General features: G+C 37.7%; 1 protein-coding gene across 1 annotated transcript; it reads right to left on the bottom strand.

Moving 5' to 3' along the window:
* Positions 1–3,338: 3,338 nt before the first annotated feature.
* On the bottom strand, positions 3,339–3,571 carry LOC122744144 (pterin-4-alpha-carbinolamine dehydratase 2). Its single transcript, XM_043989535.1, has one exon. The coding sequence runs from the start codon at positions 3,561–3,563 to the stop codon at positions 3,399–3,401; it is 165 nt and encodes a 54-aa protein (XP_043845470.1). The 5' UTR covers positions 3,564–3,571; the 3' UTR covers positions 3,339–3,398.
* Positions 3,572–16,141: the final 12,570 nt, after the last annotated feature.

Raw genomic sequence — 16,141 nt, forward strand, 5'->3', positions numbered from 1 at the left:
TCTTCTTCTTTTTTTTTTTTTTTGGTGGGGCAATGAGGGTTAAGTGTCTTGCCCAGGGTCACACAGCTAGTAAGTGTTAAGTGTCAAGTGTCTGAAGCCACATTTGAACTCAGGTCCTCCTGAATCCAGGACCAATGCTTTATCCACTGTACCACCTAGCTGCCCCCACTTTTCATTATTTCTGACTTGTTTAAAGCAATTACAAATATTTACACTGTGTTTTTCTCATTGTTATCCTTTCTTCCAACTTGATTTTGATATATTTACTGACTAGTAAATGGTTCATCTGTATATAGCCAACTAACTCTAATATGATCCTACTCCCCCTCCCCCCACCAACATTGATAACTAGTTATTTCCTAATTTAACATTTGGGACATATCTATGGGAAGGTCAGTTTTATTGTCTGTGACATCATCCAGAGTTTTACATGTTCAGTGCTTTCCAACTGTCTTCAGGAAGACAGTATTCATGATATATAGGTACGTAAATAGTTCATGGCCTCATAGGATCATAGTTTCAGTGCTTGTGAGGACATTAAATGGTACCTAGTATAGTGGTCTCAAACTTTATTGAGCTTGCACATCTACCTGTAAATTGTTTTCTTTTTTTAAATGCTTTTGGGGTTGGTATTCCTTTCAATAGGTACCCATGGTTAGGGTTAGGGTATTATTAGGCTATTAGGGGCCAATGCCTTCCTCATAAGGGTGAAGGACGGAAAATGGAAAGGAGGTATAATGGTGTGGCTGTGCTGGAAAACAGTCTTATGATTAGTTATTGTGGGAATAGTGGGATGTGATTAATTTTTCTCACTCACTGATTGAACACATAGCCCCTTGAGGTCAAGTTATGGCTACCAGTAGATCCCAAATGTCATTTGCCAACTAACTGTTTAGTTCAGAGGTGTCAAAGGTGCAGCCTGAGGCCATATGTGGTCCTCTGAAATATATTGAAATATAATTGGAAAAGATTTAAAAAAGAAATACAATAAAACATATGTAACATTACATTTTAAAACTGTCAATACAGAGCTTTCAGGAATCCTTATTATGCCCCATTTCTATTTGAATTTGACAGTACTCATCTAGTCACAAACCCTTAATTTTACAGATGAGAAAATTGATGCCCAGAGAAGATAAATGACTTGCCCAAGGTCACACAGTTAAATGGAAGAGCTGTGATATGCAAATGGGTCATCTGACTGGATATCTAACATTCTTTTCTCTATAACATGATGTGTCTAAGTAGTTTAAAAGCCTTGAATTTTAAAATCTAAGTAATACTCTCTGAAAAACCTTATGCCATTCTCTCCAGTATCTATTTTTTTAGGGAAATAAAAAAAATTAACTTGGTTTGGAGGATCTAGTTGTTAGTCTTAGAATTGCTTTATTTATCATATTTTGCAGCAGAGGATGGGACATAAGTTGCACTTGTCTTCAAGCTAAACAGGGATATCCTGAAACAAGATGATGGATCTTCCCATGGATTATTTACTTATTGCCTTTGGGTTCATGATGAAACCAAATCTGCCAATTCCTTTATTTCCTCCAATGAGAACCTATGAACCATCCTTTAATTTAGGTGTAATGTTCTTTTGTCTTCTGGTTTTGTTAATCATGAGATTATTAATATTGCTATGGGTTAGTTCCTGCAAAAATGTCAGTTGGTCACTGAGCAAAAATACCACACGTAATGTGGCTTATAGTTAAATGACCATTTGTAGGTGGTCTAAATACTGTGTGACTCTAGGCACTCTTAGCCTTCTTTCATATCACTATATTCCACAAAATCCTGTTCTGGGGCATACTTGTAGTGAGAAGGTGACCCTCCATTCTTTTTTTTTTTTCAGTGAGGCAATTGGGGTTAAGTGACTTGCCCAGGGCCACACAGCTAGTAAGTGTTAAGTGTCTGAGGCTGGATTTGAACTCAGGTACTCCTGACTCCAGGGCCAGTGCTCTATCCACTGTGCCATCTAGCTGCTCCATGTGACCCTTCATTCTTGAAGACAATGCCAGTGGAGTATAAGCTGAGGAAGGGTCTATGAAGCTGGAAAGGCTTCCAGGACAAGCTTTTACCCTGGCAACAGAATGAGTTTTGTTATTCAAAGATTGTACTTATTTATGTATGGAGACTCATCACCAATACATTGGCCACTATTTGATGAAATTTTTTTTAGTCATGACAACTCACATTCCTATATGATGAACAAAAGACTAATACAACAAGAATTACTACCACTACCCCTACTACTTAATAAGAAACTATGGCTAATTGATAGAATGTTAAAATTGAATAATGTAACCAAAAATTTTTTTTTGTCAATTCTAAAAGGGAGCCAGAAAATAAAGGGAAATGTTATATTTTTCATTAAGTTTCTTAGTGTTTCTGAGAAGCATCCTGTGAGGCTAAACTGGTACCATGATTGTGCCAAATCAATTAACAAGTGAAAAATCCATGGTGATGCAGTATGGTACCACTTAACCAACTTAGCTGACATTTTTTCAATGTCTGGAGCAATCTTGGAAGCAAAGGCTTGAGAAATTTGGAAGAGGACCAGCTGCAGAAGAAAATGGCCTCAGTTATTAATTGCCATTTGTTAAGATGGGTAAACTGGGAAGAAGTGGCCACATGAATTTGGAACATCTTAGGATTTTTAAAAAGCATTTGCAAATGTGCCCAATTTGTTTTTCAGTTAAGAAGTTGTAATTTTGAACATTGTTGTAATAACCAATGAACTAGCTTTTTCTTTGGCCATTGATTTTTTTTTCCTGTGCAAATACAAGCCATCTTTTTGTTTTCTTTTTGGTAAAAGATTCTCTTCTTCACTCTGTCCAATGTAAGGGTTGCGGGGGGCCCAAGACAGGTTTTAATGTTTTAATACTTCATGGATCTGTAAATTCATACATATGGTATTCTTTTTACTATAGTAGATCAAAACTCATCTACCACTTAGGAGAAAATGACTTAGAGTGACTGACTGAAAAATTCATTACCCCGTGATGTTAGCCATGGCTAACCTGGTGACAAGCATCTCTGAATTTCCCTAGACTGAGCCTTGGATGAAAGGAATGCAGACCATTTCTGGGTCTATCCTTGAAGCTTTTCCAGCTTGGTAGGTCCTCTCAGAGCTTGTATACTGGTACCACAGCCTTTGAGCAGACCAGGGACACTTCCACTCCATGATGAGGCATTGGAGTATGTTGAATTTTTGAACCATTAGCTTTTTTTTTGTTTTTTTAAAAATTCAAATCATTTTAATATTTAATAACTTATTATAAAACATCTTTATCATAGTATAAGACGAACCAGAAATTTCAAAGTTATTTTGTCATGTGAATTGTCTTCAACATATTTTGTAGTCAAGATTTTGGTATTATGTGCATGTGGTTTGCAAGATGTTAAACAGAAGCAGCAGCTTTATCAATAAATTGAGCCAGCTTTACATCTCTCTTGGTCAGTCCACCACAGTCATGTGAAGTAAGAGTTATCTGGACCTTGTTATACACATTGAACCATTCAGGGTGGTGATTCATCTTTTCTGCTTGTAGTGCAACTCGGGACATAAATCCAAAAGCCTTAGCCTCTCTCCCAGTCTGCTTAGGCTGCCCTGCTTGTGTCTCTTTTACTGAAGCGAACCATTAGCTTTTATTGGTACTAATAGTTTATACTACTGAGATAACATTTATACAGCACTTGAATGTCTATAAGGTAATTTATAAAAACACAATGTGAGAAAATAATGGGATTTGGCAGATACTCAAAGGTCCCACCTGGAGATTAATCTAAACTGATTGAATTAAGTGAGAGTGATTGACTTTGCTGATTAGCCTACTTAAAGTTAATTAGATTGTAACCACACCTGGCCAGCCCTTAAGAAGGTATTGTCCTCAGAAGCTAAGGACTTTGAACTCAACAGGAGACCACCTTAAGGTCCTGTGAACCAGTGGATTTGGATGATGCTAACCAATCAGCTTGATGCAGTGTGTAAAGACCACCTCTGCTCTGGACCTATAAAAAGCTCCCACACTCAGTTTGTTGGGGCAGTTCATAGTTGAAGCTGACTTGTGGTGGAGGACTTGAGGAAGAACCAGACAAGGCTGGAACTCTAGGCTAGATAGGCCTTTTCTTAACTTTCTGAACTCCACGTGTTCTCCTCTTACGAATACCTAGTATGCTTTAATAAATGCTTAATGCTGAAAGACTGGTGCTAAAGCTTCTAATTTAAGGCGACCACACATTTAGATTTTAAACATTACAACACATAAGCACAACCTCATTTGATTCTTGCTTTGATCCTGTAGGGGTGCTATTGTTATCACACTTTACTGATGAAGAAACTGAGACTGAGGGACATTAAGTCACTTACTCAGGTTTGTCTATGATTCAGCATTTAAATTTAGGTTTTTCTGAATTCAACTTTAAGGCTCTATATGCTAAATCATCTAGTACCTTTATAATGTTCTATGCTTTTCAAAGACCATTTATTTATATTATTTCATTCAATCCCCTTCTAGGTGCCAGTATTCCCATTTTAATGATGGGGAACCAATTTCAGAGAGGTTCAGTATTTTGCTCAAAATCATACCACTAATAAGTGGCAGAGCTAAGATGAGGAACCCTCTGTAATCTGGCTTCTAATTTCACTCAACTGAAATCTCTCCCTCCAAAGTTACCAGTGTCTTCTTTGTTGATAAATCAAGTTGCCTTTTCTCAGTTTTTATCCTTCTTGACCACTATGTAACATTTCACAATCTTGGCCAGCTTTTCTTTTTGGATATTCTCTTCTCCCTGTTTTTTGTGTGAAACTACTCTCTCTTGCTTCTACTCTCTGACTGTCCCTGAGCCTCCTTTGCTGGATCATCCTCCATGTCATACTTTCTAACTGTGGGTTAGAAAAAAACAACATAGGGACAGCTAGGTGGTGCAGTGGATAGAGCACCAGCCCTGGAGTCAGGAAGACCTGAGTTCAAATGTGACCTCAGACACTTAACACTTACTAGCTGTGTGACCCTGGGCAAGTTACTTAACCCCAATTGCGTCACCAAAAAAAAAAAAAAAGAAAACAACAACATGATTCTGACTAGACCTTCTTTTTGCTCTCTGTGCTTTCACTTGGTATATATACTCTATACTCACTCTCACATTAGTTCTCATGGGTTAAATGATAATTTCTATGCATATTATTCCCAGATTTATATATCTAATATTTCTTTCCTGAGCTTCAGTCTTACATAATGAACTTCCTATTAAATGTTTCCAGTTGGAAGTTCTGTAATCCTATAAAATTCAATGTTACAGAATCCAGAACTCATTATCTTTCTCTTGAAATTCCATTCTTCTTTGGAACTTCTGAATTTCTGTTCCTGGTACCACCATCCTTCAAGTCACTTAGATTTACAACCTCACTATCATATGTGATTTAACTCTAAACTTACATATTCAAAAAGTTGTCAGTTCTAGTTCTTTATCATTTCTTGCATATGTCCCTTTCTCTCCACTTAGAGAACCACCACACTTTCCTCCAACCCCTCTTCTCTCCAGCCAATTGCTAGTGTCTTCCTCTTCATGGATTAATTATATATATGACCATTATAAGTACCTGTTATCTCAGACAAAGAATATAAGCTCCTTGAGTGCAGGTATGACTTCACTTTTGTATTTGTAGCCCCACTGTCCAGCACTGGACTTGTAATGTAAGCACTTAAAATGCTTGTCAATTGCTACAACTCAGGTCTTCTTGCTTAACAGTCCAGTTCCTGAAATTCTAGGGGACAAAGCATATTCTAAATATTTAACCTCCTCAAGTTTCAGAAATTGCTATTAGGTTTCTGAATGTCACTTAGTTTGGAGATTCTTTCATAAATGAATTTCTGTTTTTCTCTCTTCATGCTATTCATTGAGACACGTTCTATGTATGGTGTCTACCTAGTTACTTCAGTAACATGTTCTAGGAGGCTTAGCAGAGGATGCAGAAAATGGGGCTATAGTTCTAACTTAGCTATGGGAACATACTTGTGAGGAATTAGCAGTAAAGGCCTATAGAGCCATGTAAATGGTTGGAAAATTTCCACCTACCCAAGTTTGTAATTTGGGGAATGGATCAACATAGTTTGTATGCATCAGAGCTAATACCTCCTCCCTCTTGGTCTCAGTTTTCTCTGAAAAAATGACAGAGCTGAACTAGAACTAGCTGGCCTCTAATACCCCTTCTTGCTCCAAATCTATGGTCCTATGATTAGAAAAAAATTGTTTTTCTTTAAAAAGCAAATTTACATTTTTAGCTACAGCTGGATTTTATTGGCCGGAAGATGAAGTCCCAGGAGAGGTGTGACTCTCTCCCCTTTTCAGATACATGTGAAATGAGAACAACCAGAAAGGGAGTGAACTTGCCTTGAAAGAATTATAGCCATTGAAGTAGGTATAAATTTAGATCAGCTTCTAGGAAATACTCCCATCAAAACGAACTTCCTGATTATTAAGGAATGAAGGGGTCCTTGAACATTGGAATAGGCTGTCTGTGGAATTGCCTTTATGGAGTGAGGTAGGTAAACGGAAATCTAGGAAGAGGGTCCGGAGCACTGCTTCAGATCCCATCTGATCTGAGGATTTTAAAATGAGCACTTACATTGTTTAGAGACTAACAATTCATGTTGAAGGTACAGAATAGACCATTGGAAAAGGCCTAGTTTACCCAAAGGGTAAATATGTGTGTGTATATGTATATATACTTTTCATATATTCACACCCACACATATATATGAACAAACATATATGTCTTCCTCCCTTCTTCCCTTGAAGTCAGGTTACTCTTTCTATTCCTTCCTTGATTCTTTCCTTCTCCCTCCTTTCAATGAAAAATAATTTGACATGAGAACCTCATCTCTGAAATTCTTCTTTTTCTCTGTCCTTCAATTCAATAAACATTTATTAATCACTTACTATGTGCAAGATGCTGGAAATACAGATGTAAAATTCTGGCTCTTTAGGACTGGGACAATTTTATTTCTGATATCTGATCAACTTGTAGTATCAATGAAAATTTGTTGCACAAAGACTGCTATGAAAATAATTGCTGTATATACATCTACATCATTCTCTTAGGACAGAGTGATAGAGTAAGTCTATGAAGAAGGCCTAAATCAACATATACTCTGATACATAATGACATTAATTTAAAGATGGAAAAAAGGGAGAATTTGGAGAAATATGTGGGAAAATGGGATTCTGGTGAAAGAAGTAAGAGTGGTCAAAGACTTCTAGATAAGCCCCACATCTTTATAACATTTTCTTAAGAAAAGAGTTGGTAGCTGCTAGACATGAAAAGCAACAGATAAACATCACAAAAATGAATATATTTAAACAGAGGAAAAGTTTTATCCTGGATGTGGGGGTTATTCCCCAGTCATCTGTCTGCACAGTTAAATCATTGACTTATCAGATTAAGATCAGAATTTATTAGCTGAAATAGTAACAACAAAACAGAGCAATGAAAACAATATGATATTCTTATAATAAAGCCCAACATTACTTCTCAGTTTAAAGAATAAATAAAGGGAGTTGTGTTGCAAATGTAAATAGTAAAAAAAATTATATTTGTTCAGACATATTCAGTCAATGTGCTATCTGATTGATAGGCTCTCTCTCTCTCTCTCTCTCTCTCTCTATATATATATATATATATATATATATATATATATATATGTTCCACATTACAGTATTCCACACCATTAACGGTCTGATAAATTTGCCATACCTTGACCAAATTTTTAGTTTGCATTATATAGACTCATTGCCAGGGTCCCAGTCTCCTTAGGTCCCCACATAGTATCACTGTATTCTCTTTACCCCTCACAGACTAGATGCTGGCAGGCTATTTGGCATTTCATTCTTTTTTTGTCAGTTCTGGCTATTTTGAAAGCAGAATAACTTTTTTCAAAGGGAACAGTCATTCCAGTGACTGTGACTATTAGGGTCTTATGATCTAAGATTATAAAGCCCAGCCAAAGTGCCTCCTTGAGTCCATGAGTAGTGAGGTTCACCCAAATCTCTGTGGTCTCTGACACTCATGGCTTTTATTAGTCTGTTTACAATAGCATCATGCTGTTAGGTGACAGCCCCACTAAGATGATGGTTACAATGGCAATGGACATGCTGGGAGTGACTTCATTCAGGGCTCTGAACCAATAGAAGCATTGGTTTCTAGAGCCAAATCTTCTGGCCTTGTTCAAAGGGGGCACAGTCTAATCTCACTCTGTAAATAAAATACTATTCTAAAAAATGAGCAAAAGATCTCTCCATAAAATTTCAAAGTCAAAGAAGTGACTGCATATACCTTGCCTCAATCTGGTTTATTAACTAATTGCTATTTATAAGTGTTGGTGTGGTACTTGCTTTAAAAGTAATTCTTCCCCCCTCCAGAACCAAATAAACATTGTTGAAGCATAAGTATAAAATTCTAATGGTTGCCCTCCATTTAAATATTGGTCTTCATGCCCAACTGACTAGAAACTTCATATGACTGAGATCATATGTTGGATGCAAGAGGAAAGTATATTGATGACAAAAAATAGGGTGCATAATCAAGAGGATTTATTTAATTCTGTATTATTTAAACAAGCTAATGAAAATAAGAAATGGGAAATAGACAACAGAAATAACATCAATACCGACTAATAATCTCATCCAAAAGTTAAGCCTATGTAAATTAATTAGTATATCAAAGACAAAAAGAGACCAGAAAGTGCCTTAGCATACTTTTTACTTACTTGCCAAAAGAGAGATATGACTTCCAAAGGTATTTTTGGTTAGAACTTAAGCTTATCTGTAAAATCTCAAGAAGAAGGATGATGAATTATTGTAAATTAGAGAGACGCAGTAGAGATAAAATCCAGTTTAAAGAAAACTTGGCGTGATATCCAACTAGATGAAGCCATCTCAGGAGACCTTCAAGGGTATCAGAGGTAATATGATTGTGAGAGCATTGGGGGAAAAATATAAGATTCATTGTACTTATTGTTTATTGATTCTGAAAAAGCATGCAGATAGAGAGAACCAAACATCGTCTTAAAGCTCTTTTATAACAAGGTGTCTCCTGTTCATATAATTAAGACCATTTGATTCCTTGGAAACAGTAATGACAGAAATAACCCTGTTTTCTAGAGCTTCTGGTAATAAATACCAAGCAAGGCATAAAATAGTGAGATATTCCCTCCAAAAGTATCTGTCTCTGGGGCAGCTAGGTGGCGCAGTGGATAGAGCACTGGCTCTGAATTCAGGAGGACTTAAGTTCAAATCCAGCTTCAGACACTTGACATTAGCCGTGTGACCCTGGGAAAGCCACTTAACCCCAATTGCCTCACTTAAAAAAAAATGACAAAAGTATTCGCCTCTGTTATAAAGGTGATCCAGAGTACGGAGTAAGAAAGGATTCCTTGTGGATAGTGAGATCCTCCAGATGTTCCCGTTTATGTAAGACCTTATGTTGATTGCCTCAATCCCTAGAATAGTGGGGGGCCTCCTGCAAGAGAACATCTATCATTCAGAAGGGTTAGTCCTGTCCATTCGACACAGGAAAGAACAAAGTAATGAAGAATATCTATTGCCCAGATTTCAACCATTCTATAGAATTGGCCCAATAGTATATATATATATATATCTGGGACAAATGATATGAACACTAAGCTGGGCCCAGAGTTGAAAAGGAGGAGGTGAGTTGGATGGCTTTCAAGAATATCAAAACAATAAAGACCGCCCCCCCCACCTTTACAGAACAGCAAAGGCCCATCTTTTTAATTCAAATATTTACTTGAATTGCTGTAGGGTGGAAGACCTGGAACACCTTTGCCTGCAAAGAATTAAAGATTAGCATCAGACAGACGGCAATGGAAAAACATATGGTGTATGTGAGCAGACTGCAATATATAAACAATGAGGGGATCTGAAGAAGAACAGGAATAAAGGATATTATTAAAGAACTGTATGACAGAAAGAGAAGGTGGGCTGGTGAGAATGAGGAATGAAGATTGTCAGGTTCTAGTATGCTGCTAGAAGACTTGAGATTCTGGGAAAGAGTGAGGAAGGTCTATAACATATTAGGTGGATTTTCTTGAGGCAAACATTGGGGAGGATATGGATGAATACTGCACAGTATGGGTTTGCATGGACCAATTGGGATTTGTGTCATTGCAGGGAAATCTTGAATCCGTGACAATTTGTGTATTTGTGGAAAGAAATAGGCAGAAACACACAGTTCTGAGAGAACCTCTGAGAAAAAATATTGAAAGCAAAGATGGTTGGTGTCTAGATTCCCAGCAGCTAATTTACATATGACCATTGACCCTCAGCCTTGAAATATTTAGGCCTAGTAGTGCTATCACTGGGTCAAAGGGTATGTAGAGATTAGAAAATTGGGGGGTATAGTTCCTGATTGATTTTCAGAATGATATAAAATTTTCTGTTCAGACCTTATATGGTAGCTTTCTTTGAAAGCCTTAGGTAAAAATTGTATTGTGTATTGTAGTTGTCTGAGCTTGCATCTTATCTCCCTACTGGATTATAAACTCTGTGAATGTGGGACAGTGTCTTAGAGAGGAAGCATGATATCAAAGTCAACACGCATTCATTAAGAACTTAATTTATATGAGGGAACATACTAATTTCTGGAAATACAAATATGAGCAAAAAGTAGGTTAGTCTCTGTCCACAATGAGTTTAGATTCTAGTTGTGAGTCACTAATAACTTCTATTCACTACCAGTGTGACCTTGGGCAAGTCGTCCAATCTCTCTGTGCCTCACTTTTCCTCATCTGTAAAGTGAAAAGGTTAGACTAGATGACCTATGAGAGTGCCTCCAACTCTTAAATCTGTGGTTTAAGCTTACTGTTTCTTATAGCCCCAAGTCCATTGTTCTAAACATAGTAGGTGCCTAAGCAGTATTTATTGAGTGAAAACAGTAAAGAATTATGAATCAGTCAACATGATTAAGGCTTCAAGAGCTCAGAAGTGGTGAAAATCTGCTGTAGAAAAGTTTAGAAAATCTGCTTTATCTGACCTTCAATTTTTATCAGAATTTCTGTGATAGTCCAGTATTTGCATTTGAGGCATTGATTCAAGGCTAGCAAATTGGAGGCAGTCCTGAGTTTCCCCCTAAACATGGCTTGTCCTGCAGAATGCTAACTCTTTGTCCTTCTAACTAGGACAAGACTTGGAATATAGTAGGCACTTAACAAATGTGTATGGATTAATGATTGGATTGTTCTGTCAGTAGACACTGCCCTAACCTTGAAATTTCCCAGTTTTAGCTCTCTCTCAAGCATATAGGACCCTCCCATAAAGAGATTATAAGACTTTTTTCTTAATGGAAAGAAAAATCAACTAGAATCAACATTACCTTTTCTTCCCTCTCAACATACCAAGAGGCTATACACACAGACTACCTTTGTTCTGTATGTATGTGAAAGTTTGTTACATATTTAATCTCTATATTAATGAGAGGAGCTTTTCTATAATTGAAAAGTATTGGCCTGCAAGTCAAAACACCTGGTTATGAGTCTGAGATCTGGATCTAATTAGCTTTCTCATAATAGGCTCCTCTGAACCTCAGTTTCTTTATCCTTCAGATTTGGGAATCGAAGGAGACAATCTCTAAGGTCATCAGTAGATTATAATCTTTAAGATTTCATATGACCATTGTGTCTCCCTATTATAAAAAATAATGATTAACATTTATGTAATGGTTTAAGAAATGCAAAGCACTATAACTACATCTGCCTATCTATCTATCTATCTATCTATCTATCTATCTATCTATCTATCTATCTATCTATCTATCCTCTGTCATTCAATCTATCATTCGATCGTACAACAACCTTGAGACAGGTGCTATTTTTTTGCAGAGGGGGAAACTGAGGCTGAGAAGTTAAGTGACTTGCCTAGAGTTACACAGTCAGTAAGTGTCTGAGGTAGGATTTGAACTTGGTTCTTCCTGACTGCAAGTTCCAACAATACATCCTTTATTCCATCTAACTGCTTCTATTGTAGTAGGAAGGTTGAGAATGAGCTGTAGGTTTCCTCCCAATGTGCATAGATAGGCTCATAGCTACAGGGCACCGTACACCTCATGGGCTTAGCAGGTGTTTGGTGAGAGTGGAAATCTCACTCATTGAAGCCTCAGGAAGCTGAATATATTTTTGTTGCTAATGAGGGCTGGCAAACCAGAAATCCCATGCTCCTCTGCCAGCTACAATAGGATGAGGCAAGGTTTCTATTATCTTAGCTAACCTATATTATTACCAAGAAGCCAGCATATTTGCCTAGAGATTGAGTCACAGTGGAAAGGAAACTGGAAAAGCAAACCTCTCTCCCTAAAACATGTGTACGTTTGGCAAAGGTAGGGGAAGGATCCAAATGTTTAGCATAGTGATATGTTAATGTCAAGTTACCAAGGTGAAAAACAGGCAGTGGTTGGGTTTTTTTGTTTTGTTTTGTTTTTTGCCCTCTCAGAGAAGAATTTAGCTGGTTAGTCTTACTCAGCTGCTTGACACCCCAGTAGCACCTTCATGTTCAACTTCTTGCCAGAGCAGAAATCCAAACCAGGATCCTCCTAATATGCAGGCTTTCTAGTGCAGCCAAAGTGCTGAGTTCCAACCTCTCTCCTCTCCGTTGGCTTTACCATCCAGACACAGCTGGTATTCAGGTCACTGAAACTTTTTCAGCTAGGTATTACAATTACATAGGGGTGTGTGGATATTCAAGGAAGACTAGCACCTCTGGTGGGAAGGTTTGCCAAGCCCTTTTTAGGACTGCTCACCCACCTTTGGAGTCAATCTTCACTCAACTCTTCTATATGGCTCCAAGAAGTTGTAGCATATGCAGTGGCCACACCCCACTCAACCTTCTGGGCAGACAGTCTAAACCAAGTTGAGGGTAACCAACAGGCCTTAGAGTTGTTGGGGGGTGGGGTGGAGCAGGGGAGCATCTATGCCAAGCATGTGAAAACTTCCCACATTGGAATGGCTAGATGAGAACAATTTGTTCCACGGGCCATGAAGGTGGCTGATGTTGGCACTGTGGAGTGCTTAGAGCTTGGTTAGACATTGAAGATGCCAAAGTTATCCACTGCATCCCAGGTCATTGCCAGGCCACCTGACTTTTGTCTTGCCATTGGACTTTGATGACTCTGGAAAAGAAAGTGAGACTTTGTGAAACTCTGCCCCACTTAAATCTGGTTCACCCATGAGTTAAGGCATCACCTTGGAATGTCATTGGACCTCTTTAAAAACAAAGGACAAACAACAACAATTATATAGTTTTCTAATGCGTCCCTTCAAATTCCTTGTGAAAAATTTTCTTTCTTGAATGTCTTTAGAAAACACAACTCTAGAGGGCAGCTAGGTGGTGCAGTGGATAAAACACTGGCCCTGGATCAGGAGGACCTGAGTTCAAATCTGGCATCAGACACTTGACACTAGCTGTGTGACCCTGGGAAAGTCACTTAACCCTCCTTGCCCCTCAAACAACAATGTTATAAGAAAGGAAAGAAGGGCTACATCTGTCAAAAGAGAAGTGAAAAGCATCTTTTCTAAGGGTAGATGGAAGGGTTAGAGAAGACACCCAAATTCCTGGAAGCTCTATAGCTATATTTTTTTCTTGGTCCTGTTAACAGAAACTATCATAATATTAAGAGCTGGTATTATGTAGTGATTTAAGGTTTTAAAATAATTTCATATATATTAACTAACTTTATGTTCAAAACAATCCTGGCAAGTAGGTGCTATAGTTATCCTCATTTTAGAGAGATGAAGAAACTGAGGCAGACAGGGGTTAAGACTTGTCTAGGGTTACACAGCTAGCAGGTGTCTGAGGCAGGATTTGAACTTGGGTCTTCTCATTCCAAATCCACTGTTCTGTGAGCTAATTCCAGAGAGCAGGTCTTGATTTACAGCCAAGCAATTAAGAGTAGGATAGATTTGTTTCACTTCACAGTTTTTATATATGTCATTGAATTTGACCATTAGCCTAGTGAGGTTCTAGGCTCTGCATTTTGAAGAGTTTATGGGAATTGCTCAAAGGCTCATACACACAGAATGACAGACATGGGACTTTGTGTCCTCTTCTCATTCCAAGTGTGAAAAGTGGCCCATGGAAGAGAACAAAACTGGCTAATATAATGATTGGAAAGGGCTAGGCTTATGTCTGATCACAACAGCATTAACTTCAAGGACGTATAACTTTAGTAGGAGAGAAATGAGTCATGGGAAACTACACTTTGTGCTATTATTTCATGCTGTATGATATTGCTCTAGATAAAGACAGTTGTTTCTTTGGGAGAAGGTAGAAAGTGTTCTTAGGCTTAATGGGGACTAGAAGGCTTTGTTTCCTTCCACCTCTTTATCTAATCTATTCCATTGATCAACTTTTCTTTTTGTTATCAAGTGCCAGATAGTTTTGACACAACTTTATCATATAATTTAAGCTCTGGTAATGTCAAGCCTTATTTACCCATTGCTAGTTAAAAATTATTTCCCAAGATGTTCTTGATCTTTAGATCCCTCCATATGGATTTGATTATTTTAAGTCTGATGTTGCTATAGTATGAAATATGTAGATCAGTTTGAAAAATATTTTAACTATTTTGGCATCACCTAACTATAAACATTGACTATTTCTCAACATATTTACTTCTACTTTTATTTCTGTGAAAAGTCAGTCATCAAAAAAAAAAAAGAAAAAAAAAGTCAGTCATCAGACAATAGACATTTATTAAGTGCCTACTATGTGCCAGGCAATGTGTTAACCATAGGTGATATAAAGAAAGGAAAAAGAGCCCCTGCTTTCAAAGAGTTCACAGCCCAATGGGAGAGAGAATGTGAAACAGTTATGCAAAAACAAGCTATATCCAGGAAAAATTTAAAATCATCACAGAGAGAAGGTACTAGACTTAAGGGGATTGGGGAAAGTTTCCTGTAGAAGGTGGAGTTTTAGCTGGGCCTTGAAGGAAGCTACAGAAACCAAGAGGTAAAGATGAGGAGGGAGAAAATTCCATGCATGAGAGCCAGTGAAAATTCCTGATAGGTCTAAGAAGACTGAGAAGGTTATGGTGGGGGTAGATTATGAAAGGCTTTGTACAACAAATATGATTTTATATAATGTTCCTGGAGGTGATCAACTAGACTAGAGTTTTCTTGAGTAGGAGAGTGACATAGTGAGACCTGTGCTTTAGGAATCTTTGACATCTGAGTAGAGGATGGACTGGAGTGGCGAGAGCCTTGGGACAGGGAGATCAACCATCAGGCTATTGCAGAAGTCTGGGAAAGAAGCAATTAGGATCCACATCAGGGTGGCAGCAGTGTCAGAGGAGAGATGGAGAGTATGTACAAGAGATATTACAAAAACAGAATTGACAGGCATTGGCAACAGATTGGATATGAAGAGAGACAGAATGAGAGGGAAAATGGGGAGAGAGACTGAGAAGTGCAGAATGACACCTTGGTTGTGAACCTGGGTGACTGGAAAGATGGTGGTACCCTCAACAGTATAAGGGAAGTTGGGAAGAGGGGGGGGTTGGGGGAGAAAATAATGAGCTCAGTTTGGGATACATTTCGTTTAAGATGTCTACAAAACATTCCTTTTGAGATGCTCAATAGGAAACTGGAAATGTAAGACTAGAGGTGAGTAGAAAGGTTAGGGATAGATAAGTAGATTTGCGAATCAATAGGCTAGTGATGATAATTGAATATTATAGTTGCATTTATGTATGTGTAGCACTGTATTACCTTAGGCTAATCATTTGCCCTTTCTCAGACTCAATTTTCTCATTTGTAGTATTTATGATTTCAAACATTTTTTTAATGTGATTATGGATAACTTAGGTTTCCTTTTTTGAAAACTTATCAATTCAAATTCTTTGGCCATTTATCCAGAGAATAGCACTTACTTTTAACATTGGATCATCTTGTGTATATTTTGGAAATGAGAACTTTATCAGAGGAACTTGCTACAAAATTTTCCCCCAGTTAACAATTTCCCTTCTGATTTTAGCTACATTTGATTTGTGCAAAAATCTTTTAAATGTTATGGAATTGGGGCAGCTAGGTGGTATAGTGGATAGAGCACCGGCCCTGGAGTCAGGAGGATCTGAATT

The sequence above is a fragment of the Dromiciops gliroides genome, chromosome 2 (genome assembly GCF_019393635.1).
Source record: "Dromiciops gliroides isolate mDroGli1 chromosome 2, mDroGli1.pri, whole genome shotgun sequence".
Lineage (NCBI taxonomy): Eukaryota > Metazoa > Chordata > Mammalia > Microbiotheria > Microbiotheriidae > Dromiciops > Dromiciops gliroides.

Excerpts from the sequence above, each read along its gene's own strand:
- LOC122744144 (XM_043989535.1), bottom strand. The coding sequence starts at position 3,563 with ATGTCCCGAGTTGCACTACAAGCAGAAAAGATGAATCACCACCCTGAA.